The sequence below is a fragment of the Erigeron canadensis genome, chromosome 3 (genome assembly GCF_010389155.1).
Source record: "Erigeron canadensis isolate Cc75 chromosome 3, C_canadensis_v1, whole genome shotgun sequence".
Lineage (NCBI taxonomy): Eukaryota > Viridiplantae > Streptophyta > Magnoliopsida > Asterales > Asteraceae > Erigeron > Erigeron canadensis.
The window spans coordinates 46941997-46956912 of record NC_057763.1 but is presented as its reverse complement, the minus strand read 5'-3'; the positions used below and the strand labels follow the sequence as shown (position 1 = coordinate 46956912).

The 14916-nt window shown below is 33.7% G+C and overlaps 4 protein-coding genes across 6 annotated transcripts; all 4 read right to left on the bottom strand.

The window, feature by feature from the left end:
• Nucleotides 1–2481: 2481 nt before the first annotated feature.
• Nucleotides 2482–3322, bottom strand: LOC122592261 (cysteine-rich repeat secretory protein 38-like). The gene has a single exon (XM_043764451.1). It carries the CDS (start codon nt 3320–3322, stop codon nt 2501–2503), a length of 822 nt encoding a protein of 273 aa, XP_043620386.1. The 3' UTR covers nt 2482–2500.
• Nucleotides 3323–4312: 990 nt separating this feature from the next.
• Nucleotides 4313–5867, bottom strand: LOC122592260 (cysteine-rich repeat secretory protein 38-like). The gene is made up of 3 exons (XM_043764450.1): nt 5102–5867; nt 4719–4748; nt 4313–4383 (listed from the first exon to the last, which is right to left on the bottom strand). Exons 1-3 carry the CDS (start codon nt 5865–5867, stop codon nt 4313–4315), a joined length of 867 nt encoding a protein of 288 aa, XP_043620385.1.
• Nucleotides 5868–7870: 2003 nt separating this feature from the next.
• On the bottom strand, nt 7871–11004 carry LOC122591226 (cysteine-rich repeat secretory protein 38-like). The gene is made up of 6 exons (XM_043763457.1): nt 10957–11004; nt 10441–10500; nt 10283–10357; nt 8395–9093; nt 8296–8322; nt 7871–8115 (listed from the first exon to the last, which is right to left on the bottom strand). Exons 3-6 carry the CDS (start codon nt 10320–10322, stop codon nt 8045–8047), a joined length of 837 nt encoding a protein of 278 aa, XP_043619392.1. The 5' UTR covers nt 10323–10357; nt 10441–10500; nt 10957–11004; the 3' UTR covers nt 7871–8044.
• A 160-nt stretch (nt 11005–11164) lies between these two features.
• LOC122591225 (cysteine-rich repeat secretory protein 38-like) lies at nt 11165–14192 on the bottom strand. 3 transcript variants are annotated; one of them, XM_043763455.1, is made up of 5 exons: nt 14072–14192; nt 11817–12359; nt 11717–11743; nt 11490–11516; nt 11165–11417 (listed from the first exon to the last, which is right to left on the bottom strand). In XM_043763455.1, the coding sequence occupies exons 1-5, from the start codon at nt 14172–14174 to the stop codon at nt 11350–11352; spliced, it is 768 nt and encodes a 255-aa protein (XP_043619390.1). In that variant the 5' UTR covers nt 14175–14192; the 3' UTR covers nt 11165–11349. The 3 variants fall into 3 exon arrangements, with proteins under 3 accessions (XP_043619390.1, XP_043619391.1, XP_043619389.1); XM_043763456.1 differs by lacking the exon at nt 14072–14192 and adding an exon at nt 12923–13045 and having other exon boundaries at nt 11817–12376; XM_043763454.1 differs by lacking the exon at nt 14072–14192 and having other exon boundaries at nt 11817–13635.
• Nucleotides 14193–14916: the final 724 nt, after the last annotated feature.

Sequence of the window (14916 nt, the reverse complement as noted above, 5' to 3'; positions counted from 1 at the left end):
TTAATTGTCCAATTTTAACTGGTCAAGCTTTTTTCTTCCGACTTTAACCGTAAATATCTTTGTTTGTGTTATATATTAGTTGATGAAAGTTATATCAATGAAAAGTAGATGTAAAACTCAATCAATTCATATACGTTATATCAAGTGTTATATAATACAAACAAAAATATTTACGGTTAAAGTTGAAAGAAAAAGACTAAAAAAGTCAAAATAGGACAATTAATATGGGACGGAGGAAGTCTTTTTTTTGTGATTTATGAATGGTATATAAAATACTTTTAAAAAGAAAGAAATAATAAAGATGAAAAAAGAGTTTGGCTTCTTTTAATAGTGTTCCCAGTATATATGGGTTATTTTCCCTATAATTAGAAATTTATATAGTCCATTTGTGAAATCTTCGTCTTTTTAGAAGAAAAAACTGTTTATTAATAAAACTTAGCTTTGGACTATGCACATGTGATAGAGGGACGATTTGGAAGAGATTGACGAACCGTAACAACGATTCGTGATAATAACTACGAAGGTAATTGTATCTTCATTCTTCATGTTCAACCCACGTGTGGTGTAATACCCCAACAAGACGGAATCATGAGGGTTACATACTAAGCACAAAACAACATAAAAATTAAGTAGAAGCAACTCTAAATGCAATAAAAGGATTAGACAATCCATACAAATCATTCATTACAAATACCGGATCAAGAATAATGCATAAGGAGCACGCCCATCAAACGTTTACAAAATAATAGTAGTTCAAAAGATGGTAAATGATCATAAGCATAACCCATTAGTGGGAATTATGAATCACGAATCCAAGAATAGTCTAAGTTCCAAAAATAGTCCGACCAAGTCCAATCATAGCATGTATCAAATCATCCAATACGCCTTTGGTTTACCTGTTCACCTGAAAAGTGTACTAAAACGTGTCAACATAAAGTTGATGAGTTCGTAAGTTTAAGTAATGAAAATCAAGTGTCGGCATACTGGACGATGGCTGGGGTTTTGGCCTAGCGTAAGATACGGTCAGACTACCGTATGGTACGGTGGCCTGGAAAGTCATTTTTCAGTGAATGGTCTTCAAAAATGCAGTGTAAACAGAAGCTTTTAAGCGTAAGGTCGAAAATGAGAGAAGGGTGCCACTGTCTCATATGGTGGCTAGGCCGTTTAAGACGCCACCTGGGGTCAAGCCAGCGTAAAGGATGGCTGGCAGGGCATAAGTTATGATGGGCTCCAAACAAGCAAAAATCTGGACGGAATGAAGAAGGAATTCTAGGCAAGCATGAGTTGACCAGAAAGTCAACTTTGACTTTTAGGTTTCAAAACCCTAATTGATGCCATGAGGTCGATTTGATGGGTCCAGAAACTCGATTGATCTTTTGTTAAACATAACTGGACATAACTAAACTTAATCCATTTTATAGTTTCACTCCATCACATAAGTTTTATATTAATTTCGTTTTGACGTAATTTTTAAACCAAGAACCCTAATTTCGACTCTTAATGAGTTTGAACTCGAATTGTGACTAGGAACCGATTATTTTAGATTAAAAACATGGTTTAAATCATAACCCACACCAAGAATTCGACCCATTCTAATAAACAAGTGAAAGACCCGATTTTTGACCCATTTGACTAACTAGGAACCCTAATTTCGTTTTGACTAGACTTTTGACCCAAAAATTACTTGTATATGACTAGAAACATAATTATAAACTTACAATGATGCTTTTTGAGTTAGATTTACCTTACAAAAATCACCTCCAAGATCAAAACCTGAATTTGAGCTATTTAAGAAGATTTATTGCACCTTTGACTTCAAATTTTAATATGATGATTAAATGATGAGGAGGATGGTGAATTTATTACAAATCTAACATGAATCACAATTAATGATCCAAGAATTTAGTGAGAGAAAGAGGGATAGAAAAATGGTCTTGCATTTAGTATAGTGAGAGAAAGAGAGATAGAATGTGGAGAAAGTGTAAGAGTTGGATAGGGTGGAGTTTGGATAGGGTAGGGTCAAATGTGGCGATTCATGGGCCACGGGTCAACCCATAGATCACCCGGTTATAATTTTCTAGTTTAATCAAACGTCACCACACGTCATGAAATCAATTAACACGTCTATATAATTTTCAACTAGTATAACACACGTCAAATTAACGGGTCAATAATGAATCACTAAGTTGGGAATTTAAATTACAACTAGTCACGTTTAATCACGTTAAATTACAAGTAAAAATCACGAATGTTATATGTGGAATTAAGTGTTGATAACTAATTAATGGAAAATAAATGAACCGTATGTAAGATTTCATAATAGTAATTTACAAACACTGTCCTTTTTATTTTTACGATACTAGTAGTAGTACAATAACAAACTACCGTGTATTTGAATATATACTTTCCTTTATATTAGCATATATGAGTATATGTTTATAATTACTTTATTGGATTGATACAGACAAATCATAACATAAACAAATCACTCGATCGATTTTCAAAAGAACACAAGAAACGCTACTAAAGCCAAGATCATCTCTACTTTGTGCTTGAAAGATGTACCGGAAGCATTCGGGCTCGGATTCAACCCCCGCATCTCATACCACATGCCACAACTCATTCCTTGCATCTCCCACCCCGTCCGATTCAACACATACGTCTTATAAGTCGTTAGAAGCTCCTCCAAGCAATTTCGGCAATCCAAGTTGCTCAAATCTCGGCTACACTGACTCAACCCGTATCTCTCTCTACCACCAAAATCAAGAAGGCTGGAATAGAACATTAATATTGGTGCATTATTAGAAACATTCCTGACTAAACTTTCCATCATCGAGAACCCTGCAGAAAACACGGAAGGGTCATCAAGCCCGTTGCCACCATAAGTTGCTGACGACGACTCATTCCAAAGCTCGCCAAAGAAACTTTCGTTCTTGAACCTTAAACTACACGTATTATACCATAACACCAAGCCTTTGCTTTCAGGGCACTCTTCTAAAGGTACACGAATGGTGTTGTTCAAACACTCGGAGCATGTGTCAGGAGAAACGTCCCCTCGACACCACGCCAGACCATAAACCCGGTCATCTGAAGTATTTCCAACACTAGCATTATAGAAGAAACCGTCTTTAAGAGGGACGTTTGTAGCTAATGAAGTTAAAAGGGTTCTAAGGTTTGCTTGGTAGACAGGATTATTACTGACATTTGTGTTCTCAGATTGTGAACATCCGGAACCCACATGGAGTTGACTGTCTGCATAACCAAACCAATTAGTGATCATTATTACAATCAACATTATTGTGCATAATATTAACTTCTCCATCTTTTGTCTGTTTTTTTTTTTTTTGTGTTCCTACTATTCGGTTTATTTATGGAATTATGGATTGAAAGTTTCTTTTAAATAACAATTAAATTACATAGAAAACCATACGTGTTAATCTCAATTAATAAAGTCAAAGCTAGTCTTGGAAATTGTCAGCATGACTAATTCATAGGAACTTAAATCCCCTATAACAGAGCACTTGGAGAAAAAAAAAAATTTAACATAATTTTATTTTTGTCCCAAAGTTATATAATGTACGTACTCAATAGAAAAAAAACCAGATTTTTAAAGGTACTAATTTTTCAAAATATATCTATCATTATAGATAGTTCACTTTCAAATATGTACCCATTTAAGTAATTAATAAACTTTCAAAATATGTACAGTTATAATCAGTAGAGTTTCAAGTGTGTTCCATTATGGGTGATATTAGTGTATGCCATGTTTGGACATATATCATTTTAATGAAGTAAAACGCTATCTGGTAAAAAGTTTAGTGAATAAGCCAATAAGGGATAAGGACTCTTTGATACTAATATTTTTCTTACGAATTAAGGGATAAGGATTATGTGATAATATACTTTAATGCTGAAGTACGTTGAATTAGAATTAATTAAGGTGAACATACACTACTTTTCTTTTTGTACTTATCATAGTTTTTGATGTATATTATATTTAAGTAAATGTCAGTGCTTAAGGAATACAAAGGCATCACGTACAAAAAAAACTACTGCAATAACAATTGTGTATCGCTTCACATATATGAAAGGGCTTAAGTTGGATGCAGTTACTGCACAATTTTTCGATAAACTTACTTTAAAAATCAAAAGGGCAGTTTTGTAAAATATCAATCTCTATATGATATGTGTATAACTGCATCTATGAATTTTGCAGCATATGAAAATATTTAAATGCTTATTGATAGGATATTAACAAACAAAACAGAACATAAGATAATCCATCTTTACGTGGTTTACATCTTCAAGGAACTCAATATAACATAACAAATAATGCTATGAAAGCCAACATCATCTCTCCGTTGTACCATCTTTCTCCACATCCTGCGTGCCATGTTTCCATTAATTATTATTTTAAAAAATAAATTGTAATTACCGATGACCAAATGTTTACAATAGGTATTAACTAAAGTTTTGGATATTGTATGTTGATAACTTGGTAAAAATGTTCAAATCATATACTCAACCAGTCAAAAACTTGCACGTGCGTGACAACTCATATGGGTTATCACGTATACAATGTTACATGATTAAAAATTTACCAAGTTGTCAACATACAATGTCTGAAAATTTTACTTAGATATTTGATTATAGTTGGTTACATTTTAAGATACTTCACCCTATTTTAAAACTGAAAGGACAATTTAAAAAGGTTGTACCTGAAGCATCTGGACCAGGAGTAGTCGGCCCTGCATGCATGCATATTTCCGTTAATTAATAGTCGAAAGGTTATAGTGTGCACGAGTTTGAATATTGTGTGTTAAGAACTTGATAACAACATTTAAATCATGTACTAATAATTAAGTAACAATAATGGGCGCCGATCAATCAAAAACTTTCACGTGATAGCTCATATGGGTTGTCACGTGTATCATGTTACTAATTTGTGCATTATAATAAGTTACCAACACACAATAACCGATCTAATAGTTACTATACACTATAATATATTTTTAAATCATGGTTAATTAACTATCAAGATACCAGTACACTAGTACGCTATATAAAAATCGGAAAGGAAACTTAAGAAAGCTATGCGTACCTGCAGAAGCATCCGTTCCGGGAGTCAACCATGTATTGTTGTTTCTAAAACTAGCATCATCATCATACCACATACCACAACTCACACTCAGCATTTCCCACCATGTTTGATTCAATATGAATGTCTTATGAGTTGTTAGAAGCCCCTCCAAGCAATTTTGACAATCTAATTTGCTCAGATCTCGACTACACTGCCCCATCCCGTACCTCTTCCCATCCAGCTTTCCAACATCTATAACCCTACTATCAAACATCAACGGTGCAATAGAAACACTCCTTGCTAAACTTTCCATCATTGAGAACCCTTTTGAAAACACCGAAGGGTCATCAAGTCTATTATTATTACCATAACCTGCTGACGACGAGCTATTCCAAAGCTCGCCAAAGAAACTCATGTTCTTGAACCTTAAGCTACACGTATCATACCACAACACCAAGTCTTTGCTTTCGGGGCAGTCTTCTAAAGGTACGCTAATAGTCATGCTCAAACACTCGGAGCATGTGTCAGGCGAAACATCCCCTCGACACCATGCCAGACCATAAACTCGATCATCAGAAGCATTCCCAACACTAGCATTATAGAAAAACCCGTCTTGAAATGGCACGTTTCTAGCTAATGAATCTAAAAGGGTTCTAAGATTTGATCGGTAGACAGCATTCACAGTTGAGTTATCTTCTTCCGAGCATCCAAACCCCACATTGACACTTTCTACATAACCAAACCATGCCATTGTAAACAGCATTGTGCATAATGCAAACTTCTCCATTTTCTTTGAATTCTTGTTTGTTTTTTTTTAACTATATGGTTTTATGATTTATAGCTTGAACACTGGCTTAAATAACAGTTGAATTAATTTGTCAACACCATACATGTTAAACTCAATTATTAAAGCCAACCCCAGATTTGGACTTGGTCATAATATATATTAATGACTAATTCATAACATGTAAACCCCCTTATAATTAATATCCTTCTGAGTTCTGCAATGGTTAATGATAAAGCACATGTACTACCTATCTATATCACTATATGTATGTAAGAAATAGTGTTTAAGAAATACAATGCTCTTTTTCATTCCCACATCAAATTCACTCATGTCCAAAGTAGTAAGTACTTGTCTAATTTAGTATCAGCTCCCAAATGGATATCGATAAATATGCCTAATAACATGACTAAAAGGATAATGAGCATTTTTGTAAAATGGTGTAAACTCTAGCTTCTTAATAAGATATTTGTTACGACCCCACATCAACCATATGAAAAAGGTAACAAAGAAATACTATTTCTCGAAATATGGACATATGGAAGTATGGTATTGGGTGGTGGTTTATAAATAGAGTTAATTACTGAAATGGTACCTCACGTTTGCGCATTATTACTGGTTTCATACCTTTCCTTTTGAAATTACGCTGATCATACTCAACGTATGCAAATCTCCACTCGGACCATACTGGAGGCTAAAGCCGTCAGCTGGCCGTTAAAACCTCCCCCACGTGACTTGCACGTGAGGGGTAAATATGTAATATCGCATTTCCTAATTACTGAAATGGTACCTAACGTTTGCATGATATTGTTGGTTTCATACATATATGTTTCTTAATTACTTAAATGGTACATAATGTTTAGTTATTAATTTTTTTATATATTTTTTAATTTGTTTTATTTTTCTTTTATAAAAATTCTCCAAAACTTGTTATAATTTAATAAAAATAGTCAAAATGCACCTATAATCCACTAAAAAATAATACTAAATAGTTATTTCATAACAAAATATAAGTTTTAAAGTTCACGAATAACCAAAAATAGTAATAAAATATCATAAAAATAATTTTTTTTTTAAATATAAAATTTTCTTTTTTAAAAATTTCGGAAATACCGCAACGGTAATATTAAAAATATCCAGGAATACCAGATATATCAGCCGGTATTTACGGGTATTTAAAACATTGTTTTAAGCTTCGTGTCGCAGTAAATACTGACTTGTATTTCTGGTATTACCATTGCGGTATTTCCGGAATTTTTTCAAAAAAAAAAAAAATTTCCTCACAAAATTTTTTAAAATTGTTTTATGATACTTTATTGCTATTTTTGGTTATTCGTGAACTTTAAAACTTATATTTTGTTATGAAATAGCTATTTGGTATTATTTTTGAGTGGATTATAAGTGTATTCTGACTATTTTCATTAAATTGTAACAAGTTTTGGAGAATTTTTATAAAAGAAAAATAAAACAAGTTAAAAAAAATATAAATAAATAAATAAATTAATAACTAAACATTAGGTGTCATTTAAGTAATTAATAAACATATAGATATGAAACCAGCAATATCGTGCAAACGTTAGGTACCATTTCAGTAATTAGGAAACGCGATATTACATATTTACCCCTCACGTGCAAGTCACGTGTGGGAGGTTTTAACGGCCAACTGACGGCGTTAGCCTCTAATATGGTCCGAGTGGAGATTTGCATACGTTGGGTATGATCAGCGTAATTTCAAAAGGAAAGGTATGAAACCAGTAATATGGCGCAAACGTGAGGTACCATTTCAGTAATTAACTCTTATAAATATAAATGTCTCCTCCACCTCTTAGCTAGCTTTTGAAAGTGAGTTATACTTTCAACTTGAGTACATGGGTACAAAAAGTAAATCCGAAAACCGCCCAGAACACCAAACATAACAGATCCAACACTCACATTAAAACACTTATACATCCAGAACGATGCATTCCGATCTACGATCAATGATCGTATGCAAGCTATGAAGACAGTAATGAAGTCTTTATTCCAATTAATAAATCTTTTAAATTATAATACCAGTACAGCAGTACTATGTCAAACAACCACGTTCATTTGAATATGTTTAATTGCATTATTGATAGGATATACAAACAAAACAGAACACAAATAATCCATTCTTTACGTGGTTTACATCTTCTTGGAACTCAGTTAAACATAACATATAATGCTATCAAAGCCAAGATCATCTCTCCTTTGTACCATCTTTCTCCACATCCTGCGTGCCACATTCCCGTTAATACATAGTGTACATTATTATTTTAAAACCAAAAGGATACTTAAAAACTTAAGTGCATCCGGACCCAAAGTCAGCCCATGTGCCATATTTACACTAATTAAGTAGTGTCCTTTATTTTATAACTGAAAAAAAAAAAAAGTATAAATTAAAAATTTGTACCTGAAGCATCTGGACAAGGAGTCGGCCCTGCATGCCATATTTACATTAATTAGATAGTGTACATTATTTTAAACTGAAAGGAAATTCAAAAAGTAGTACCTGAAGCATCTGAACCAGGAGTCGGCAATGTACCGTTGTTGGAAAAACTAGCATCATCATCATACCACATTCCACAATTTACTGTGTGCATTTCCCACCCTGTTTGATTCAACACGTTCGTCTGATAAGTCGTTAGAAGCTCCTCCAAGCAGTTTTGACAATCCAACTTGCTCAAATCTCGACTACACTGCCCCAGCCCATACCTCTTCCCATCATTCCCAACATCTATAACACTACTCTCAAACATCAATGGTCCATTAGTAACATTTCTTGCTAAACTTTCCATCATGGAGAACCCCTTTGAAAACACCAAAGGATCATCAAGTCCATTTCCACCATAAGTTGCTGACGACGTGCTATTCCAAAGCTCACCAAAAAAACTGTTACTCTTGAACCTTAAACTACATAAACTAGACCATGATACAAAGTCTTTGCTTTCAGGACACTCTTCTAAAGGTACGCTGATAGTCCTGTTCAAACACTCGGAGCATGTATCCCGAGAAACATCCCCTCGACACCACGCCAGACCATAAACTTGATCATCTGAAGCATTTCCAACACTGGCATTATAGAAAAACCCGTCTTTAAAAGGCACGTTTCTAGCTAATGAATCCAATAGGGCTCTAAGGTTTGATTGGTAGACAGCATTCACAGATGAGTTATCTGCTTGTGAACATCCAAAATCCGCATTGACACTTTCTACATAACCAAACCATGCCATTATAAACAGCATTGAGCATAATGTAAGCTTCTCCATTTTTTAGAATTGCTGTTTTTTACTTACTATATGGTTTTATTATAGCTAGAACTTATGGTTTAAATAATAGTTAATTTAATTTGTAAACCTTACATGTTAAACTCAATTAATAAAGCCAAACCCAGATTTGGAATTAAATCCCCTTTAATATCCTTCTGACAAAGGGTTGTGGAAATATATTTTATGCTACAGCACATTGTATCAGAATCAAGGTGCACATGTACTACCCATCTACTAGTAACTAAAAGATATAGTGTTTAAGAAATACAAGGCCCTTCCACCTAAGATTTACTCATACCCCATAGTAAGTATTACCTCCTTAAGATCAGCTCCCAAAATGTTGAAATTGAGAGTTTCTACTGAATTTTTGATTCACAAACCGCGAAAGTTCTTGTCGGACGAAATTTTTGATTCACAAGAAGATATAGCCCTTCATTATCAGACCCACCGGATAACATATAAAGAACTCACAGAAACTCGACAAAATAATTTAACCGGTTACCGACTCAACCAGTAAACTTGATTTTTGAGGTATTAAACTTTCAAAAGTTGTATCATTATAGGTAGTAAACTTATAAATATGTAACATTACAGGTATGAAACTTTCAAATCTATGCCGTTACAGGTAGTAATTTTTCAAGTTTGTTCCATTGTAGATAATATTGTGTGAGTCATGTGTCGACCTTACAAATGAGGTAAAACATTATCAGGTAAGAAGTTAGTGAATGTCCATATTAATTAACACATAAACATAAAGTACATTACCGATATTGGTATTTTAGTAAAATAATTTTACGGAATACATTACTTAACTTGAGACAAAAGTGAAAGTGCATTGCTATTTTATGACCTTTGCCTCCTATAATACCCTTATAAATTAACAGAGAAGAATTCTGTGATAATATACTTAATGCTAGATTAAGTTGAATTAAGATCAATTAAGGTGAATGGAACATATACTACTTTTCTGTTTGTACTTATCATAGTTTAAGGTATCAAAATTTAAAAGTAATTTGGTATTTACATAAATGTCAGTGCTTAAAGAATACAAGGCATCAATAAAAACTACTACTTTTGTATTGCTTTGTTTTTTTTCCAAATTAAGATAAGATTTATATCCCAAAGTATTACCTCGTAGGATCAACTCCCAAATGTTGACATTGATATTCATACTGAATCGACACCCAAACTGCAACAATTCTATTCCTAAAATGTAAAAACTGAATAACTAAAGAGATGAACATAAAAGTTAAAACAAAAGCAAGTATTAAACTTTTTTAAAGGAATACCTGAAAACTTTTGCCCATATCCAATGGAAACCTCCTCTAAACAATCCAAAAGCAAGCTGACTGCAATGATATGTATGAAAGAAAAAAGTTTCAGCGAACCAGAGAAGGATTTGATGTTTTGCATAAAAAAGCATCAAAACTAGTGCATGTCTCACATAAGGCTGTGTGTTTAGTCATGTTTACTTGTTCATAAACACATATCTCATCATCTGCCTTCGAGGATAAGAGTCCCAGTCATAGTGCTGGAAATGAAAAAGCCAAGTTCCAAAAGCAAATATGATTTCAACAGGCCAACCCTCTTGGAACTTTGTTGGTTCAACGTACACCAAAGACATTTCATGGAGTTCAAATTGGAGGGTGGATAAATGGGTATTTAGATTAAATTAAATATATAAAAGCAATTAAGATGAATGGAATTCTAGAAATGGTTAATTTCTGCAATCACATGGTACAAATCTTGAGTGAGAAGTATAGCTTTCTTCAGTAGGACAGCAGTAACAGAAGCTAAAATATTACCTGACACCTGTTTCTCTAAACTAGCCAAGCAGTAATTGAAGCTTGAATGACCTACAAAGTAACTCTTTCTCTTATATCAATTGTTATATCTGTACGGATTTTCGAAACCAGTTATCTTTACTCCATCTTTTGGTCCATTCATATATATATATATATATATATATTATACAAATATACAAAATAAAGACAAAGATTGATCTCTAAAATATAATATGAACAGAAAAAAATTTCAACTCTTTAACCAATTTGTAAAACCTTTTGAATTACAATACCAGTACTTTGACAAATAACCACATGTATTTGAATATGTTAAAATGCTTTATTGATGGGATCATAGGATATACAAACAAAACATAACATGGATAATCCACTCTTGATCTTGATTCGTGGACCTCAATAGAACATAACAAATGCTATCAAAGCCAGGATTATCTCTCCTTTGTACCATCTTTCTCCACATCCTGTGTACCGTGTTTCAATTAATTAAAGATTGAACATTACTTAAAAACGAAAAGAAACTTAAAAAGTTATACCTGAAGCATCTGAACCCGGAGTCGGCCCTGCATGCAACGTTTCCGTTAATTAAATAGCGTACATTATCTAAGACTGAAAGCAACCTCTCTACCTTAGGTAGGGGTAAGGTTGTCTACATATTAACCTCCCTCATACACCGTCGTGGTATTGGGACCCAAAACCCGTGGTAGACGGCATTGGGTGTTACTTACTTATATAAAACTGAAAGGAAACTTAAGAAATGTACCTGAAGCATCCGCACCCGGAGTCAGCCCTGTGTGCCATATTTCCATTAATTTAGTAGTGTACATTATTTAAAAGCCAAAAGGAAACTTAAATAGTGGTACCTGAAGTATCCGGACCCAGAGTCGGCCACGTATAGTTGTAGGAAAAACTAGCATCATCATCATACCACATACCACAACTCACTCTTTGCATTTCCCACCATGTTTGATTCAACACGTACGTCTGATAAGTCGTTAGAAGTTCCTCCAAGCAGTTTTGACAATCCAACTTGCTCAAATCTCGACTACACTGCCCCAGCCCGAACCTCTTCCCATCATTTCCAACATCTATAACACTACTTTCAAACATCAATGGTCTATTAGAAACATTTATTGCTAAACTTTCCATCATTGAGAACCCTTTTGAAAACACCGAAGGGTCATCGAGTCCTTTTGTACCATAAGCTGCTTCTGACGTGCTATTCCAAAGCTCGCCAAAGAAACTCATGTTCTTGAACCTTAAACTACATATGCTAGACCATAACACCAAGTCTTTGCTTTCAGGACAGTCTTCCAAAGGTACACTGATAGTCCTGTTCAAACAATCGGAGCATCTGTCGCGAGAAACATCCCCTCGACACCACGCCAGACCATAAACTCGATCATCTGAAGCATTTCCAGCACTAGCATTATAGAAAAAACCGTCTTGAAAAGGCACGTTTCTAGCTAATGAATTTAAAAGGGTTCTAAGGTTTGATTGGTAAACAGCATTCACAGTTGAGTTATCTGCTTGTGAACATCCTAAACCCACATTGACACTTTCTACATAACCAAACCATACCATTGTAAATAGCATTATGCATAATGCGAACTTCTCCATTTTTTGAATTGTTGTTATTTTCTACAACAGTATATGGCTTATTTATAGCTTGAACTTTGGTATAATAACGGTTGACTTAATTTGTCAACCATACATGTTAAACTCAATTATTAAAGCCAAACCCAGTTTTAGACTTGGTCAAAATAACTAATTCTTACGATTTAAACCCCCTTTGATTCCGTTATGGCAAACGGTTATGTGGTGATATATTTTATGCTAAAGCACATTGTATCAGAATCAAGGTGCACATGTACCACCCATCTATTTGTATGTAAAAAATAGACTTTAAGGAATAAATGCCCTTCTTTATTCCACCTAAGATTTACTCATATCCCATAGTGAGTATTACCTCCTTAAGGTCATCTCCCAAATGTTGAACTTGAGAGCTTATACTGTATTAACAAATCCAAAACCACAAATATTCTCCACTCACAGAATTTTAAACCCACGACAATATATAGCCCTTCATTTTCTGGCCGACAAGATAATATATAAAGAAGTAGTAACAGATACTCAACGGAATAGTTTCACTGCCAAAATAGCTTATACCTTAATATATGTTTAAGGCCATTACTTTGAAACACGTTAGAAGTAGCATTTCAAAACAGGCCATGATATCATTAAATTAACTTTTTTTTATTACCTATGGATGTAACTAACTATGACCAAATGTCTATGTTATGTAAATATCTTGAAAAATGTCTTTATAATGTAATGAAGTTTCAAATTCTGATTATTGGATATACTTGACCAAGCAGCTTATATGGTTGCCACGTTTACCCCGTTATATCCAATAACCAGAATTTAAAAGTTCATTACTGATACATAGACATTTTACAAAATCTTTACATAGACATTATGTCATAGTTAGTTATATTCATAGGTAATAAATTTATTTTATTTTTTTTTTGGAAAAAGGCCTAAATTCTTCTTAATAAGCTACTCGAATACCAAAAAAGAAATTCTTAACTACATTATACAAAATCAGAAATATCAGATCGTCATCATCATCAAGTTGTTCATCAGCCCATTCCCTAACAGAACTTCACCCACTTAAGAGGTGAAACGAAATGATCAGTTAACACAAATCAATTAATTCAAAGTATATGGGGGGGGGGGGGGGGGGGGGGGGGGGGGGGGGGGGGGCAATCACACTTAATATTCAAATTTGGGATAAGCATGTGAAAGGTAAAGAAAACCCCTTCAGATATATTTAATGCAGAAATCGCTAATAAGATACATCCAAATAAATTTTAAGAAAAAAAAAAAGTACCGACAGTAATACTCCATCAAATATAAATCAACTTAAAGGAAAGGGGATGAATCATTCCAGGTGACCACGCTTCTTCAACCCATCACAACAAATTTATTACGGATTATATAATTTAAATGGACCGACCACCACCACCACAGATTTCAGATGCTTCATTGTTAAACCCCTGTATTTCAACAAATCTAACTTTTCTTTTGCCCTAATTTTTAATTAACAAATACTAACCATTACTTAGACATTCAAAGAAAACTGTATATATTAAGTAAGAAAGAGATATGGAAGGATGGAAGGAAGGGAAACTAATAAATATGATAGTGCCTTCTGTCATTGATGTTGCTTGGTTAGTGACTAGTGAGTATGAGCATAGAGATTTCGTAAATCTTTTCGGATATAAATCGAAATTAACTTAACAAAAAAAAAAATTAAAGGTGCGTATGGTCGTAGAAAACACCTCTTGTCTTTCATTTTTGGTTTTAATGAAAATATGAAAAACTAGAAAACGCGTTTTTTTTTTTTGAATGACGGATGGAAAGGTCGTTCCATCGAGGTGAGCTGTGACATCCAAACGGGCAGCATGCTCAGGGTTCGAGACGTCTTACACCGCTGGTACCACCAAAGGAGATTACTCGGATCGACTCGATGAGTTTTACAACAATGGTTCTATGGAATATTTTCCAAGAAAACAGAAAACAATGTTTTCCACTAATCTATGGAAAACTTAAAAACATCTTTTTCTTGTTTTCAATTTTCATTTTCCATTTCTCTCATCTCCCCTCACATCTCTAACATGTTTTCTACTATTCTAATTAGAACGCGTTTTTAAAATTTTTATTTATTTTTTAGAAAATAAAACCCTTTTTTATTTTCTTAAAAATTAGAAATAGAAAATTTAAAAACATTTTCTGTAACCAAACGCGCTCCAAATATTTTACTCTTCATTTTAAAATTTAAATGATCATCAAGTCAAAGATTTTTAATTAAAAAAGTTCTCAAGTTTATACGGTTAAAAAAAAGTTTGACTCACGAATTGTTAGGGCTGTCAATGGGTTCGGGTTTGGGTTGACAGGTTC

Bases quoted from the DNA above. Each gene is read 5' to 3' on its own strand.
- LOC122591225 (XM_043763454.1), bottom strand. From the start codon at position 12,573: ATGGAGAAGTTCGCATTATGCATAATGCTATTTACAATGGTATGGTTT. The intron at 11,517-11,716 runs GTACATTTCTTA...CGTTGCATGCAG, and splicing joins TCCGGGTGCGGATGCTTCAG to GGCCGACTCCGGGTTCAGAT. The intron at 11,418-11,489 runs GTATAACTTTTT...CACGGTACACAG, and splicing joins TCCGGGTTCAGATGCTTCAG to GATGTGGAGAAAGATGGTAC.
- LOC122592260 (XM_043764450.1), bottom strand. From the start codon at position 5,867: ATGGAGAAGTTTGCATTATGCACAATGCTGTTTACAATGGCATGGTTT. The intron at 4,749-5,101 runs GTACGCATAGCT...GCATGCATGCAG, and splicing joins CGGAACGGATGCTTCTGCAG to GGCCGACTACTCCTGGTCCA. The intron at 4,384-4,718 runs GTACAACCTTTT...CATGGCACGCAG, and splicing joins TCCTGGTCCAGATGCTTCAG to GATGTGGAGAAAGATGGTAC.
- LOC122592261 (XM_043764451.1), bottom strand. From the start codon at position 3,322: ATGGAGAAGTTAATATTATGCACAATAATGTTGATTGTAATAATGATC.
- LOC122591226 (XM_043763457.1), bottom strand. From the start codon at position 10,322: ATGAATATCAATGTCAACATTTGGGAGTTGATCCTACGAG. The intron at 8,323-8,394 runs GTACTACTTTTT...TATGGCATGCAG, and splicing joins TCCTGGTTCAGATGCTTCAG to GGCCGACTCCTTGTCCAGAT. The intron at 8,116-8,295 runs GTACAAATTTTT...TGTGGCACGCAG, and splicing joins TCCTTGTCCAGATGCTTCAG to GATGTGGAGAAAGATGGTAC.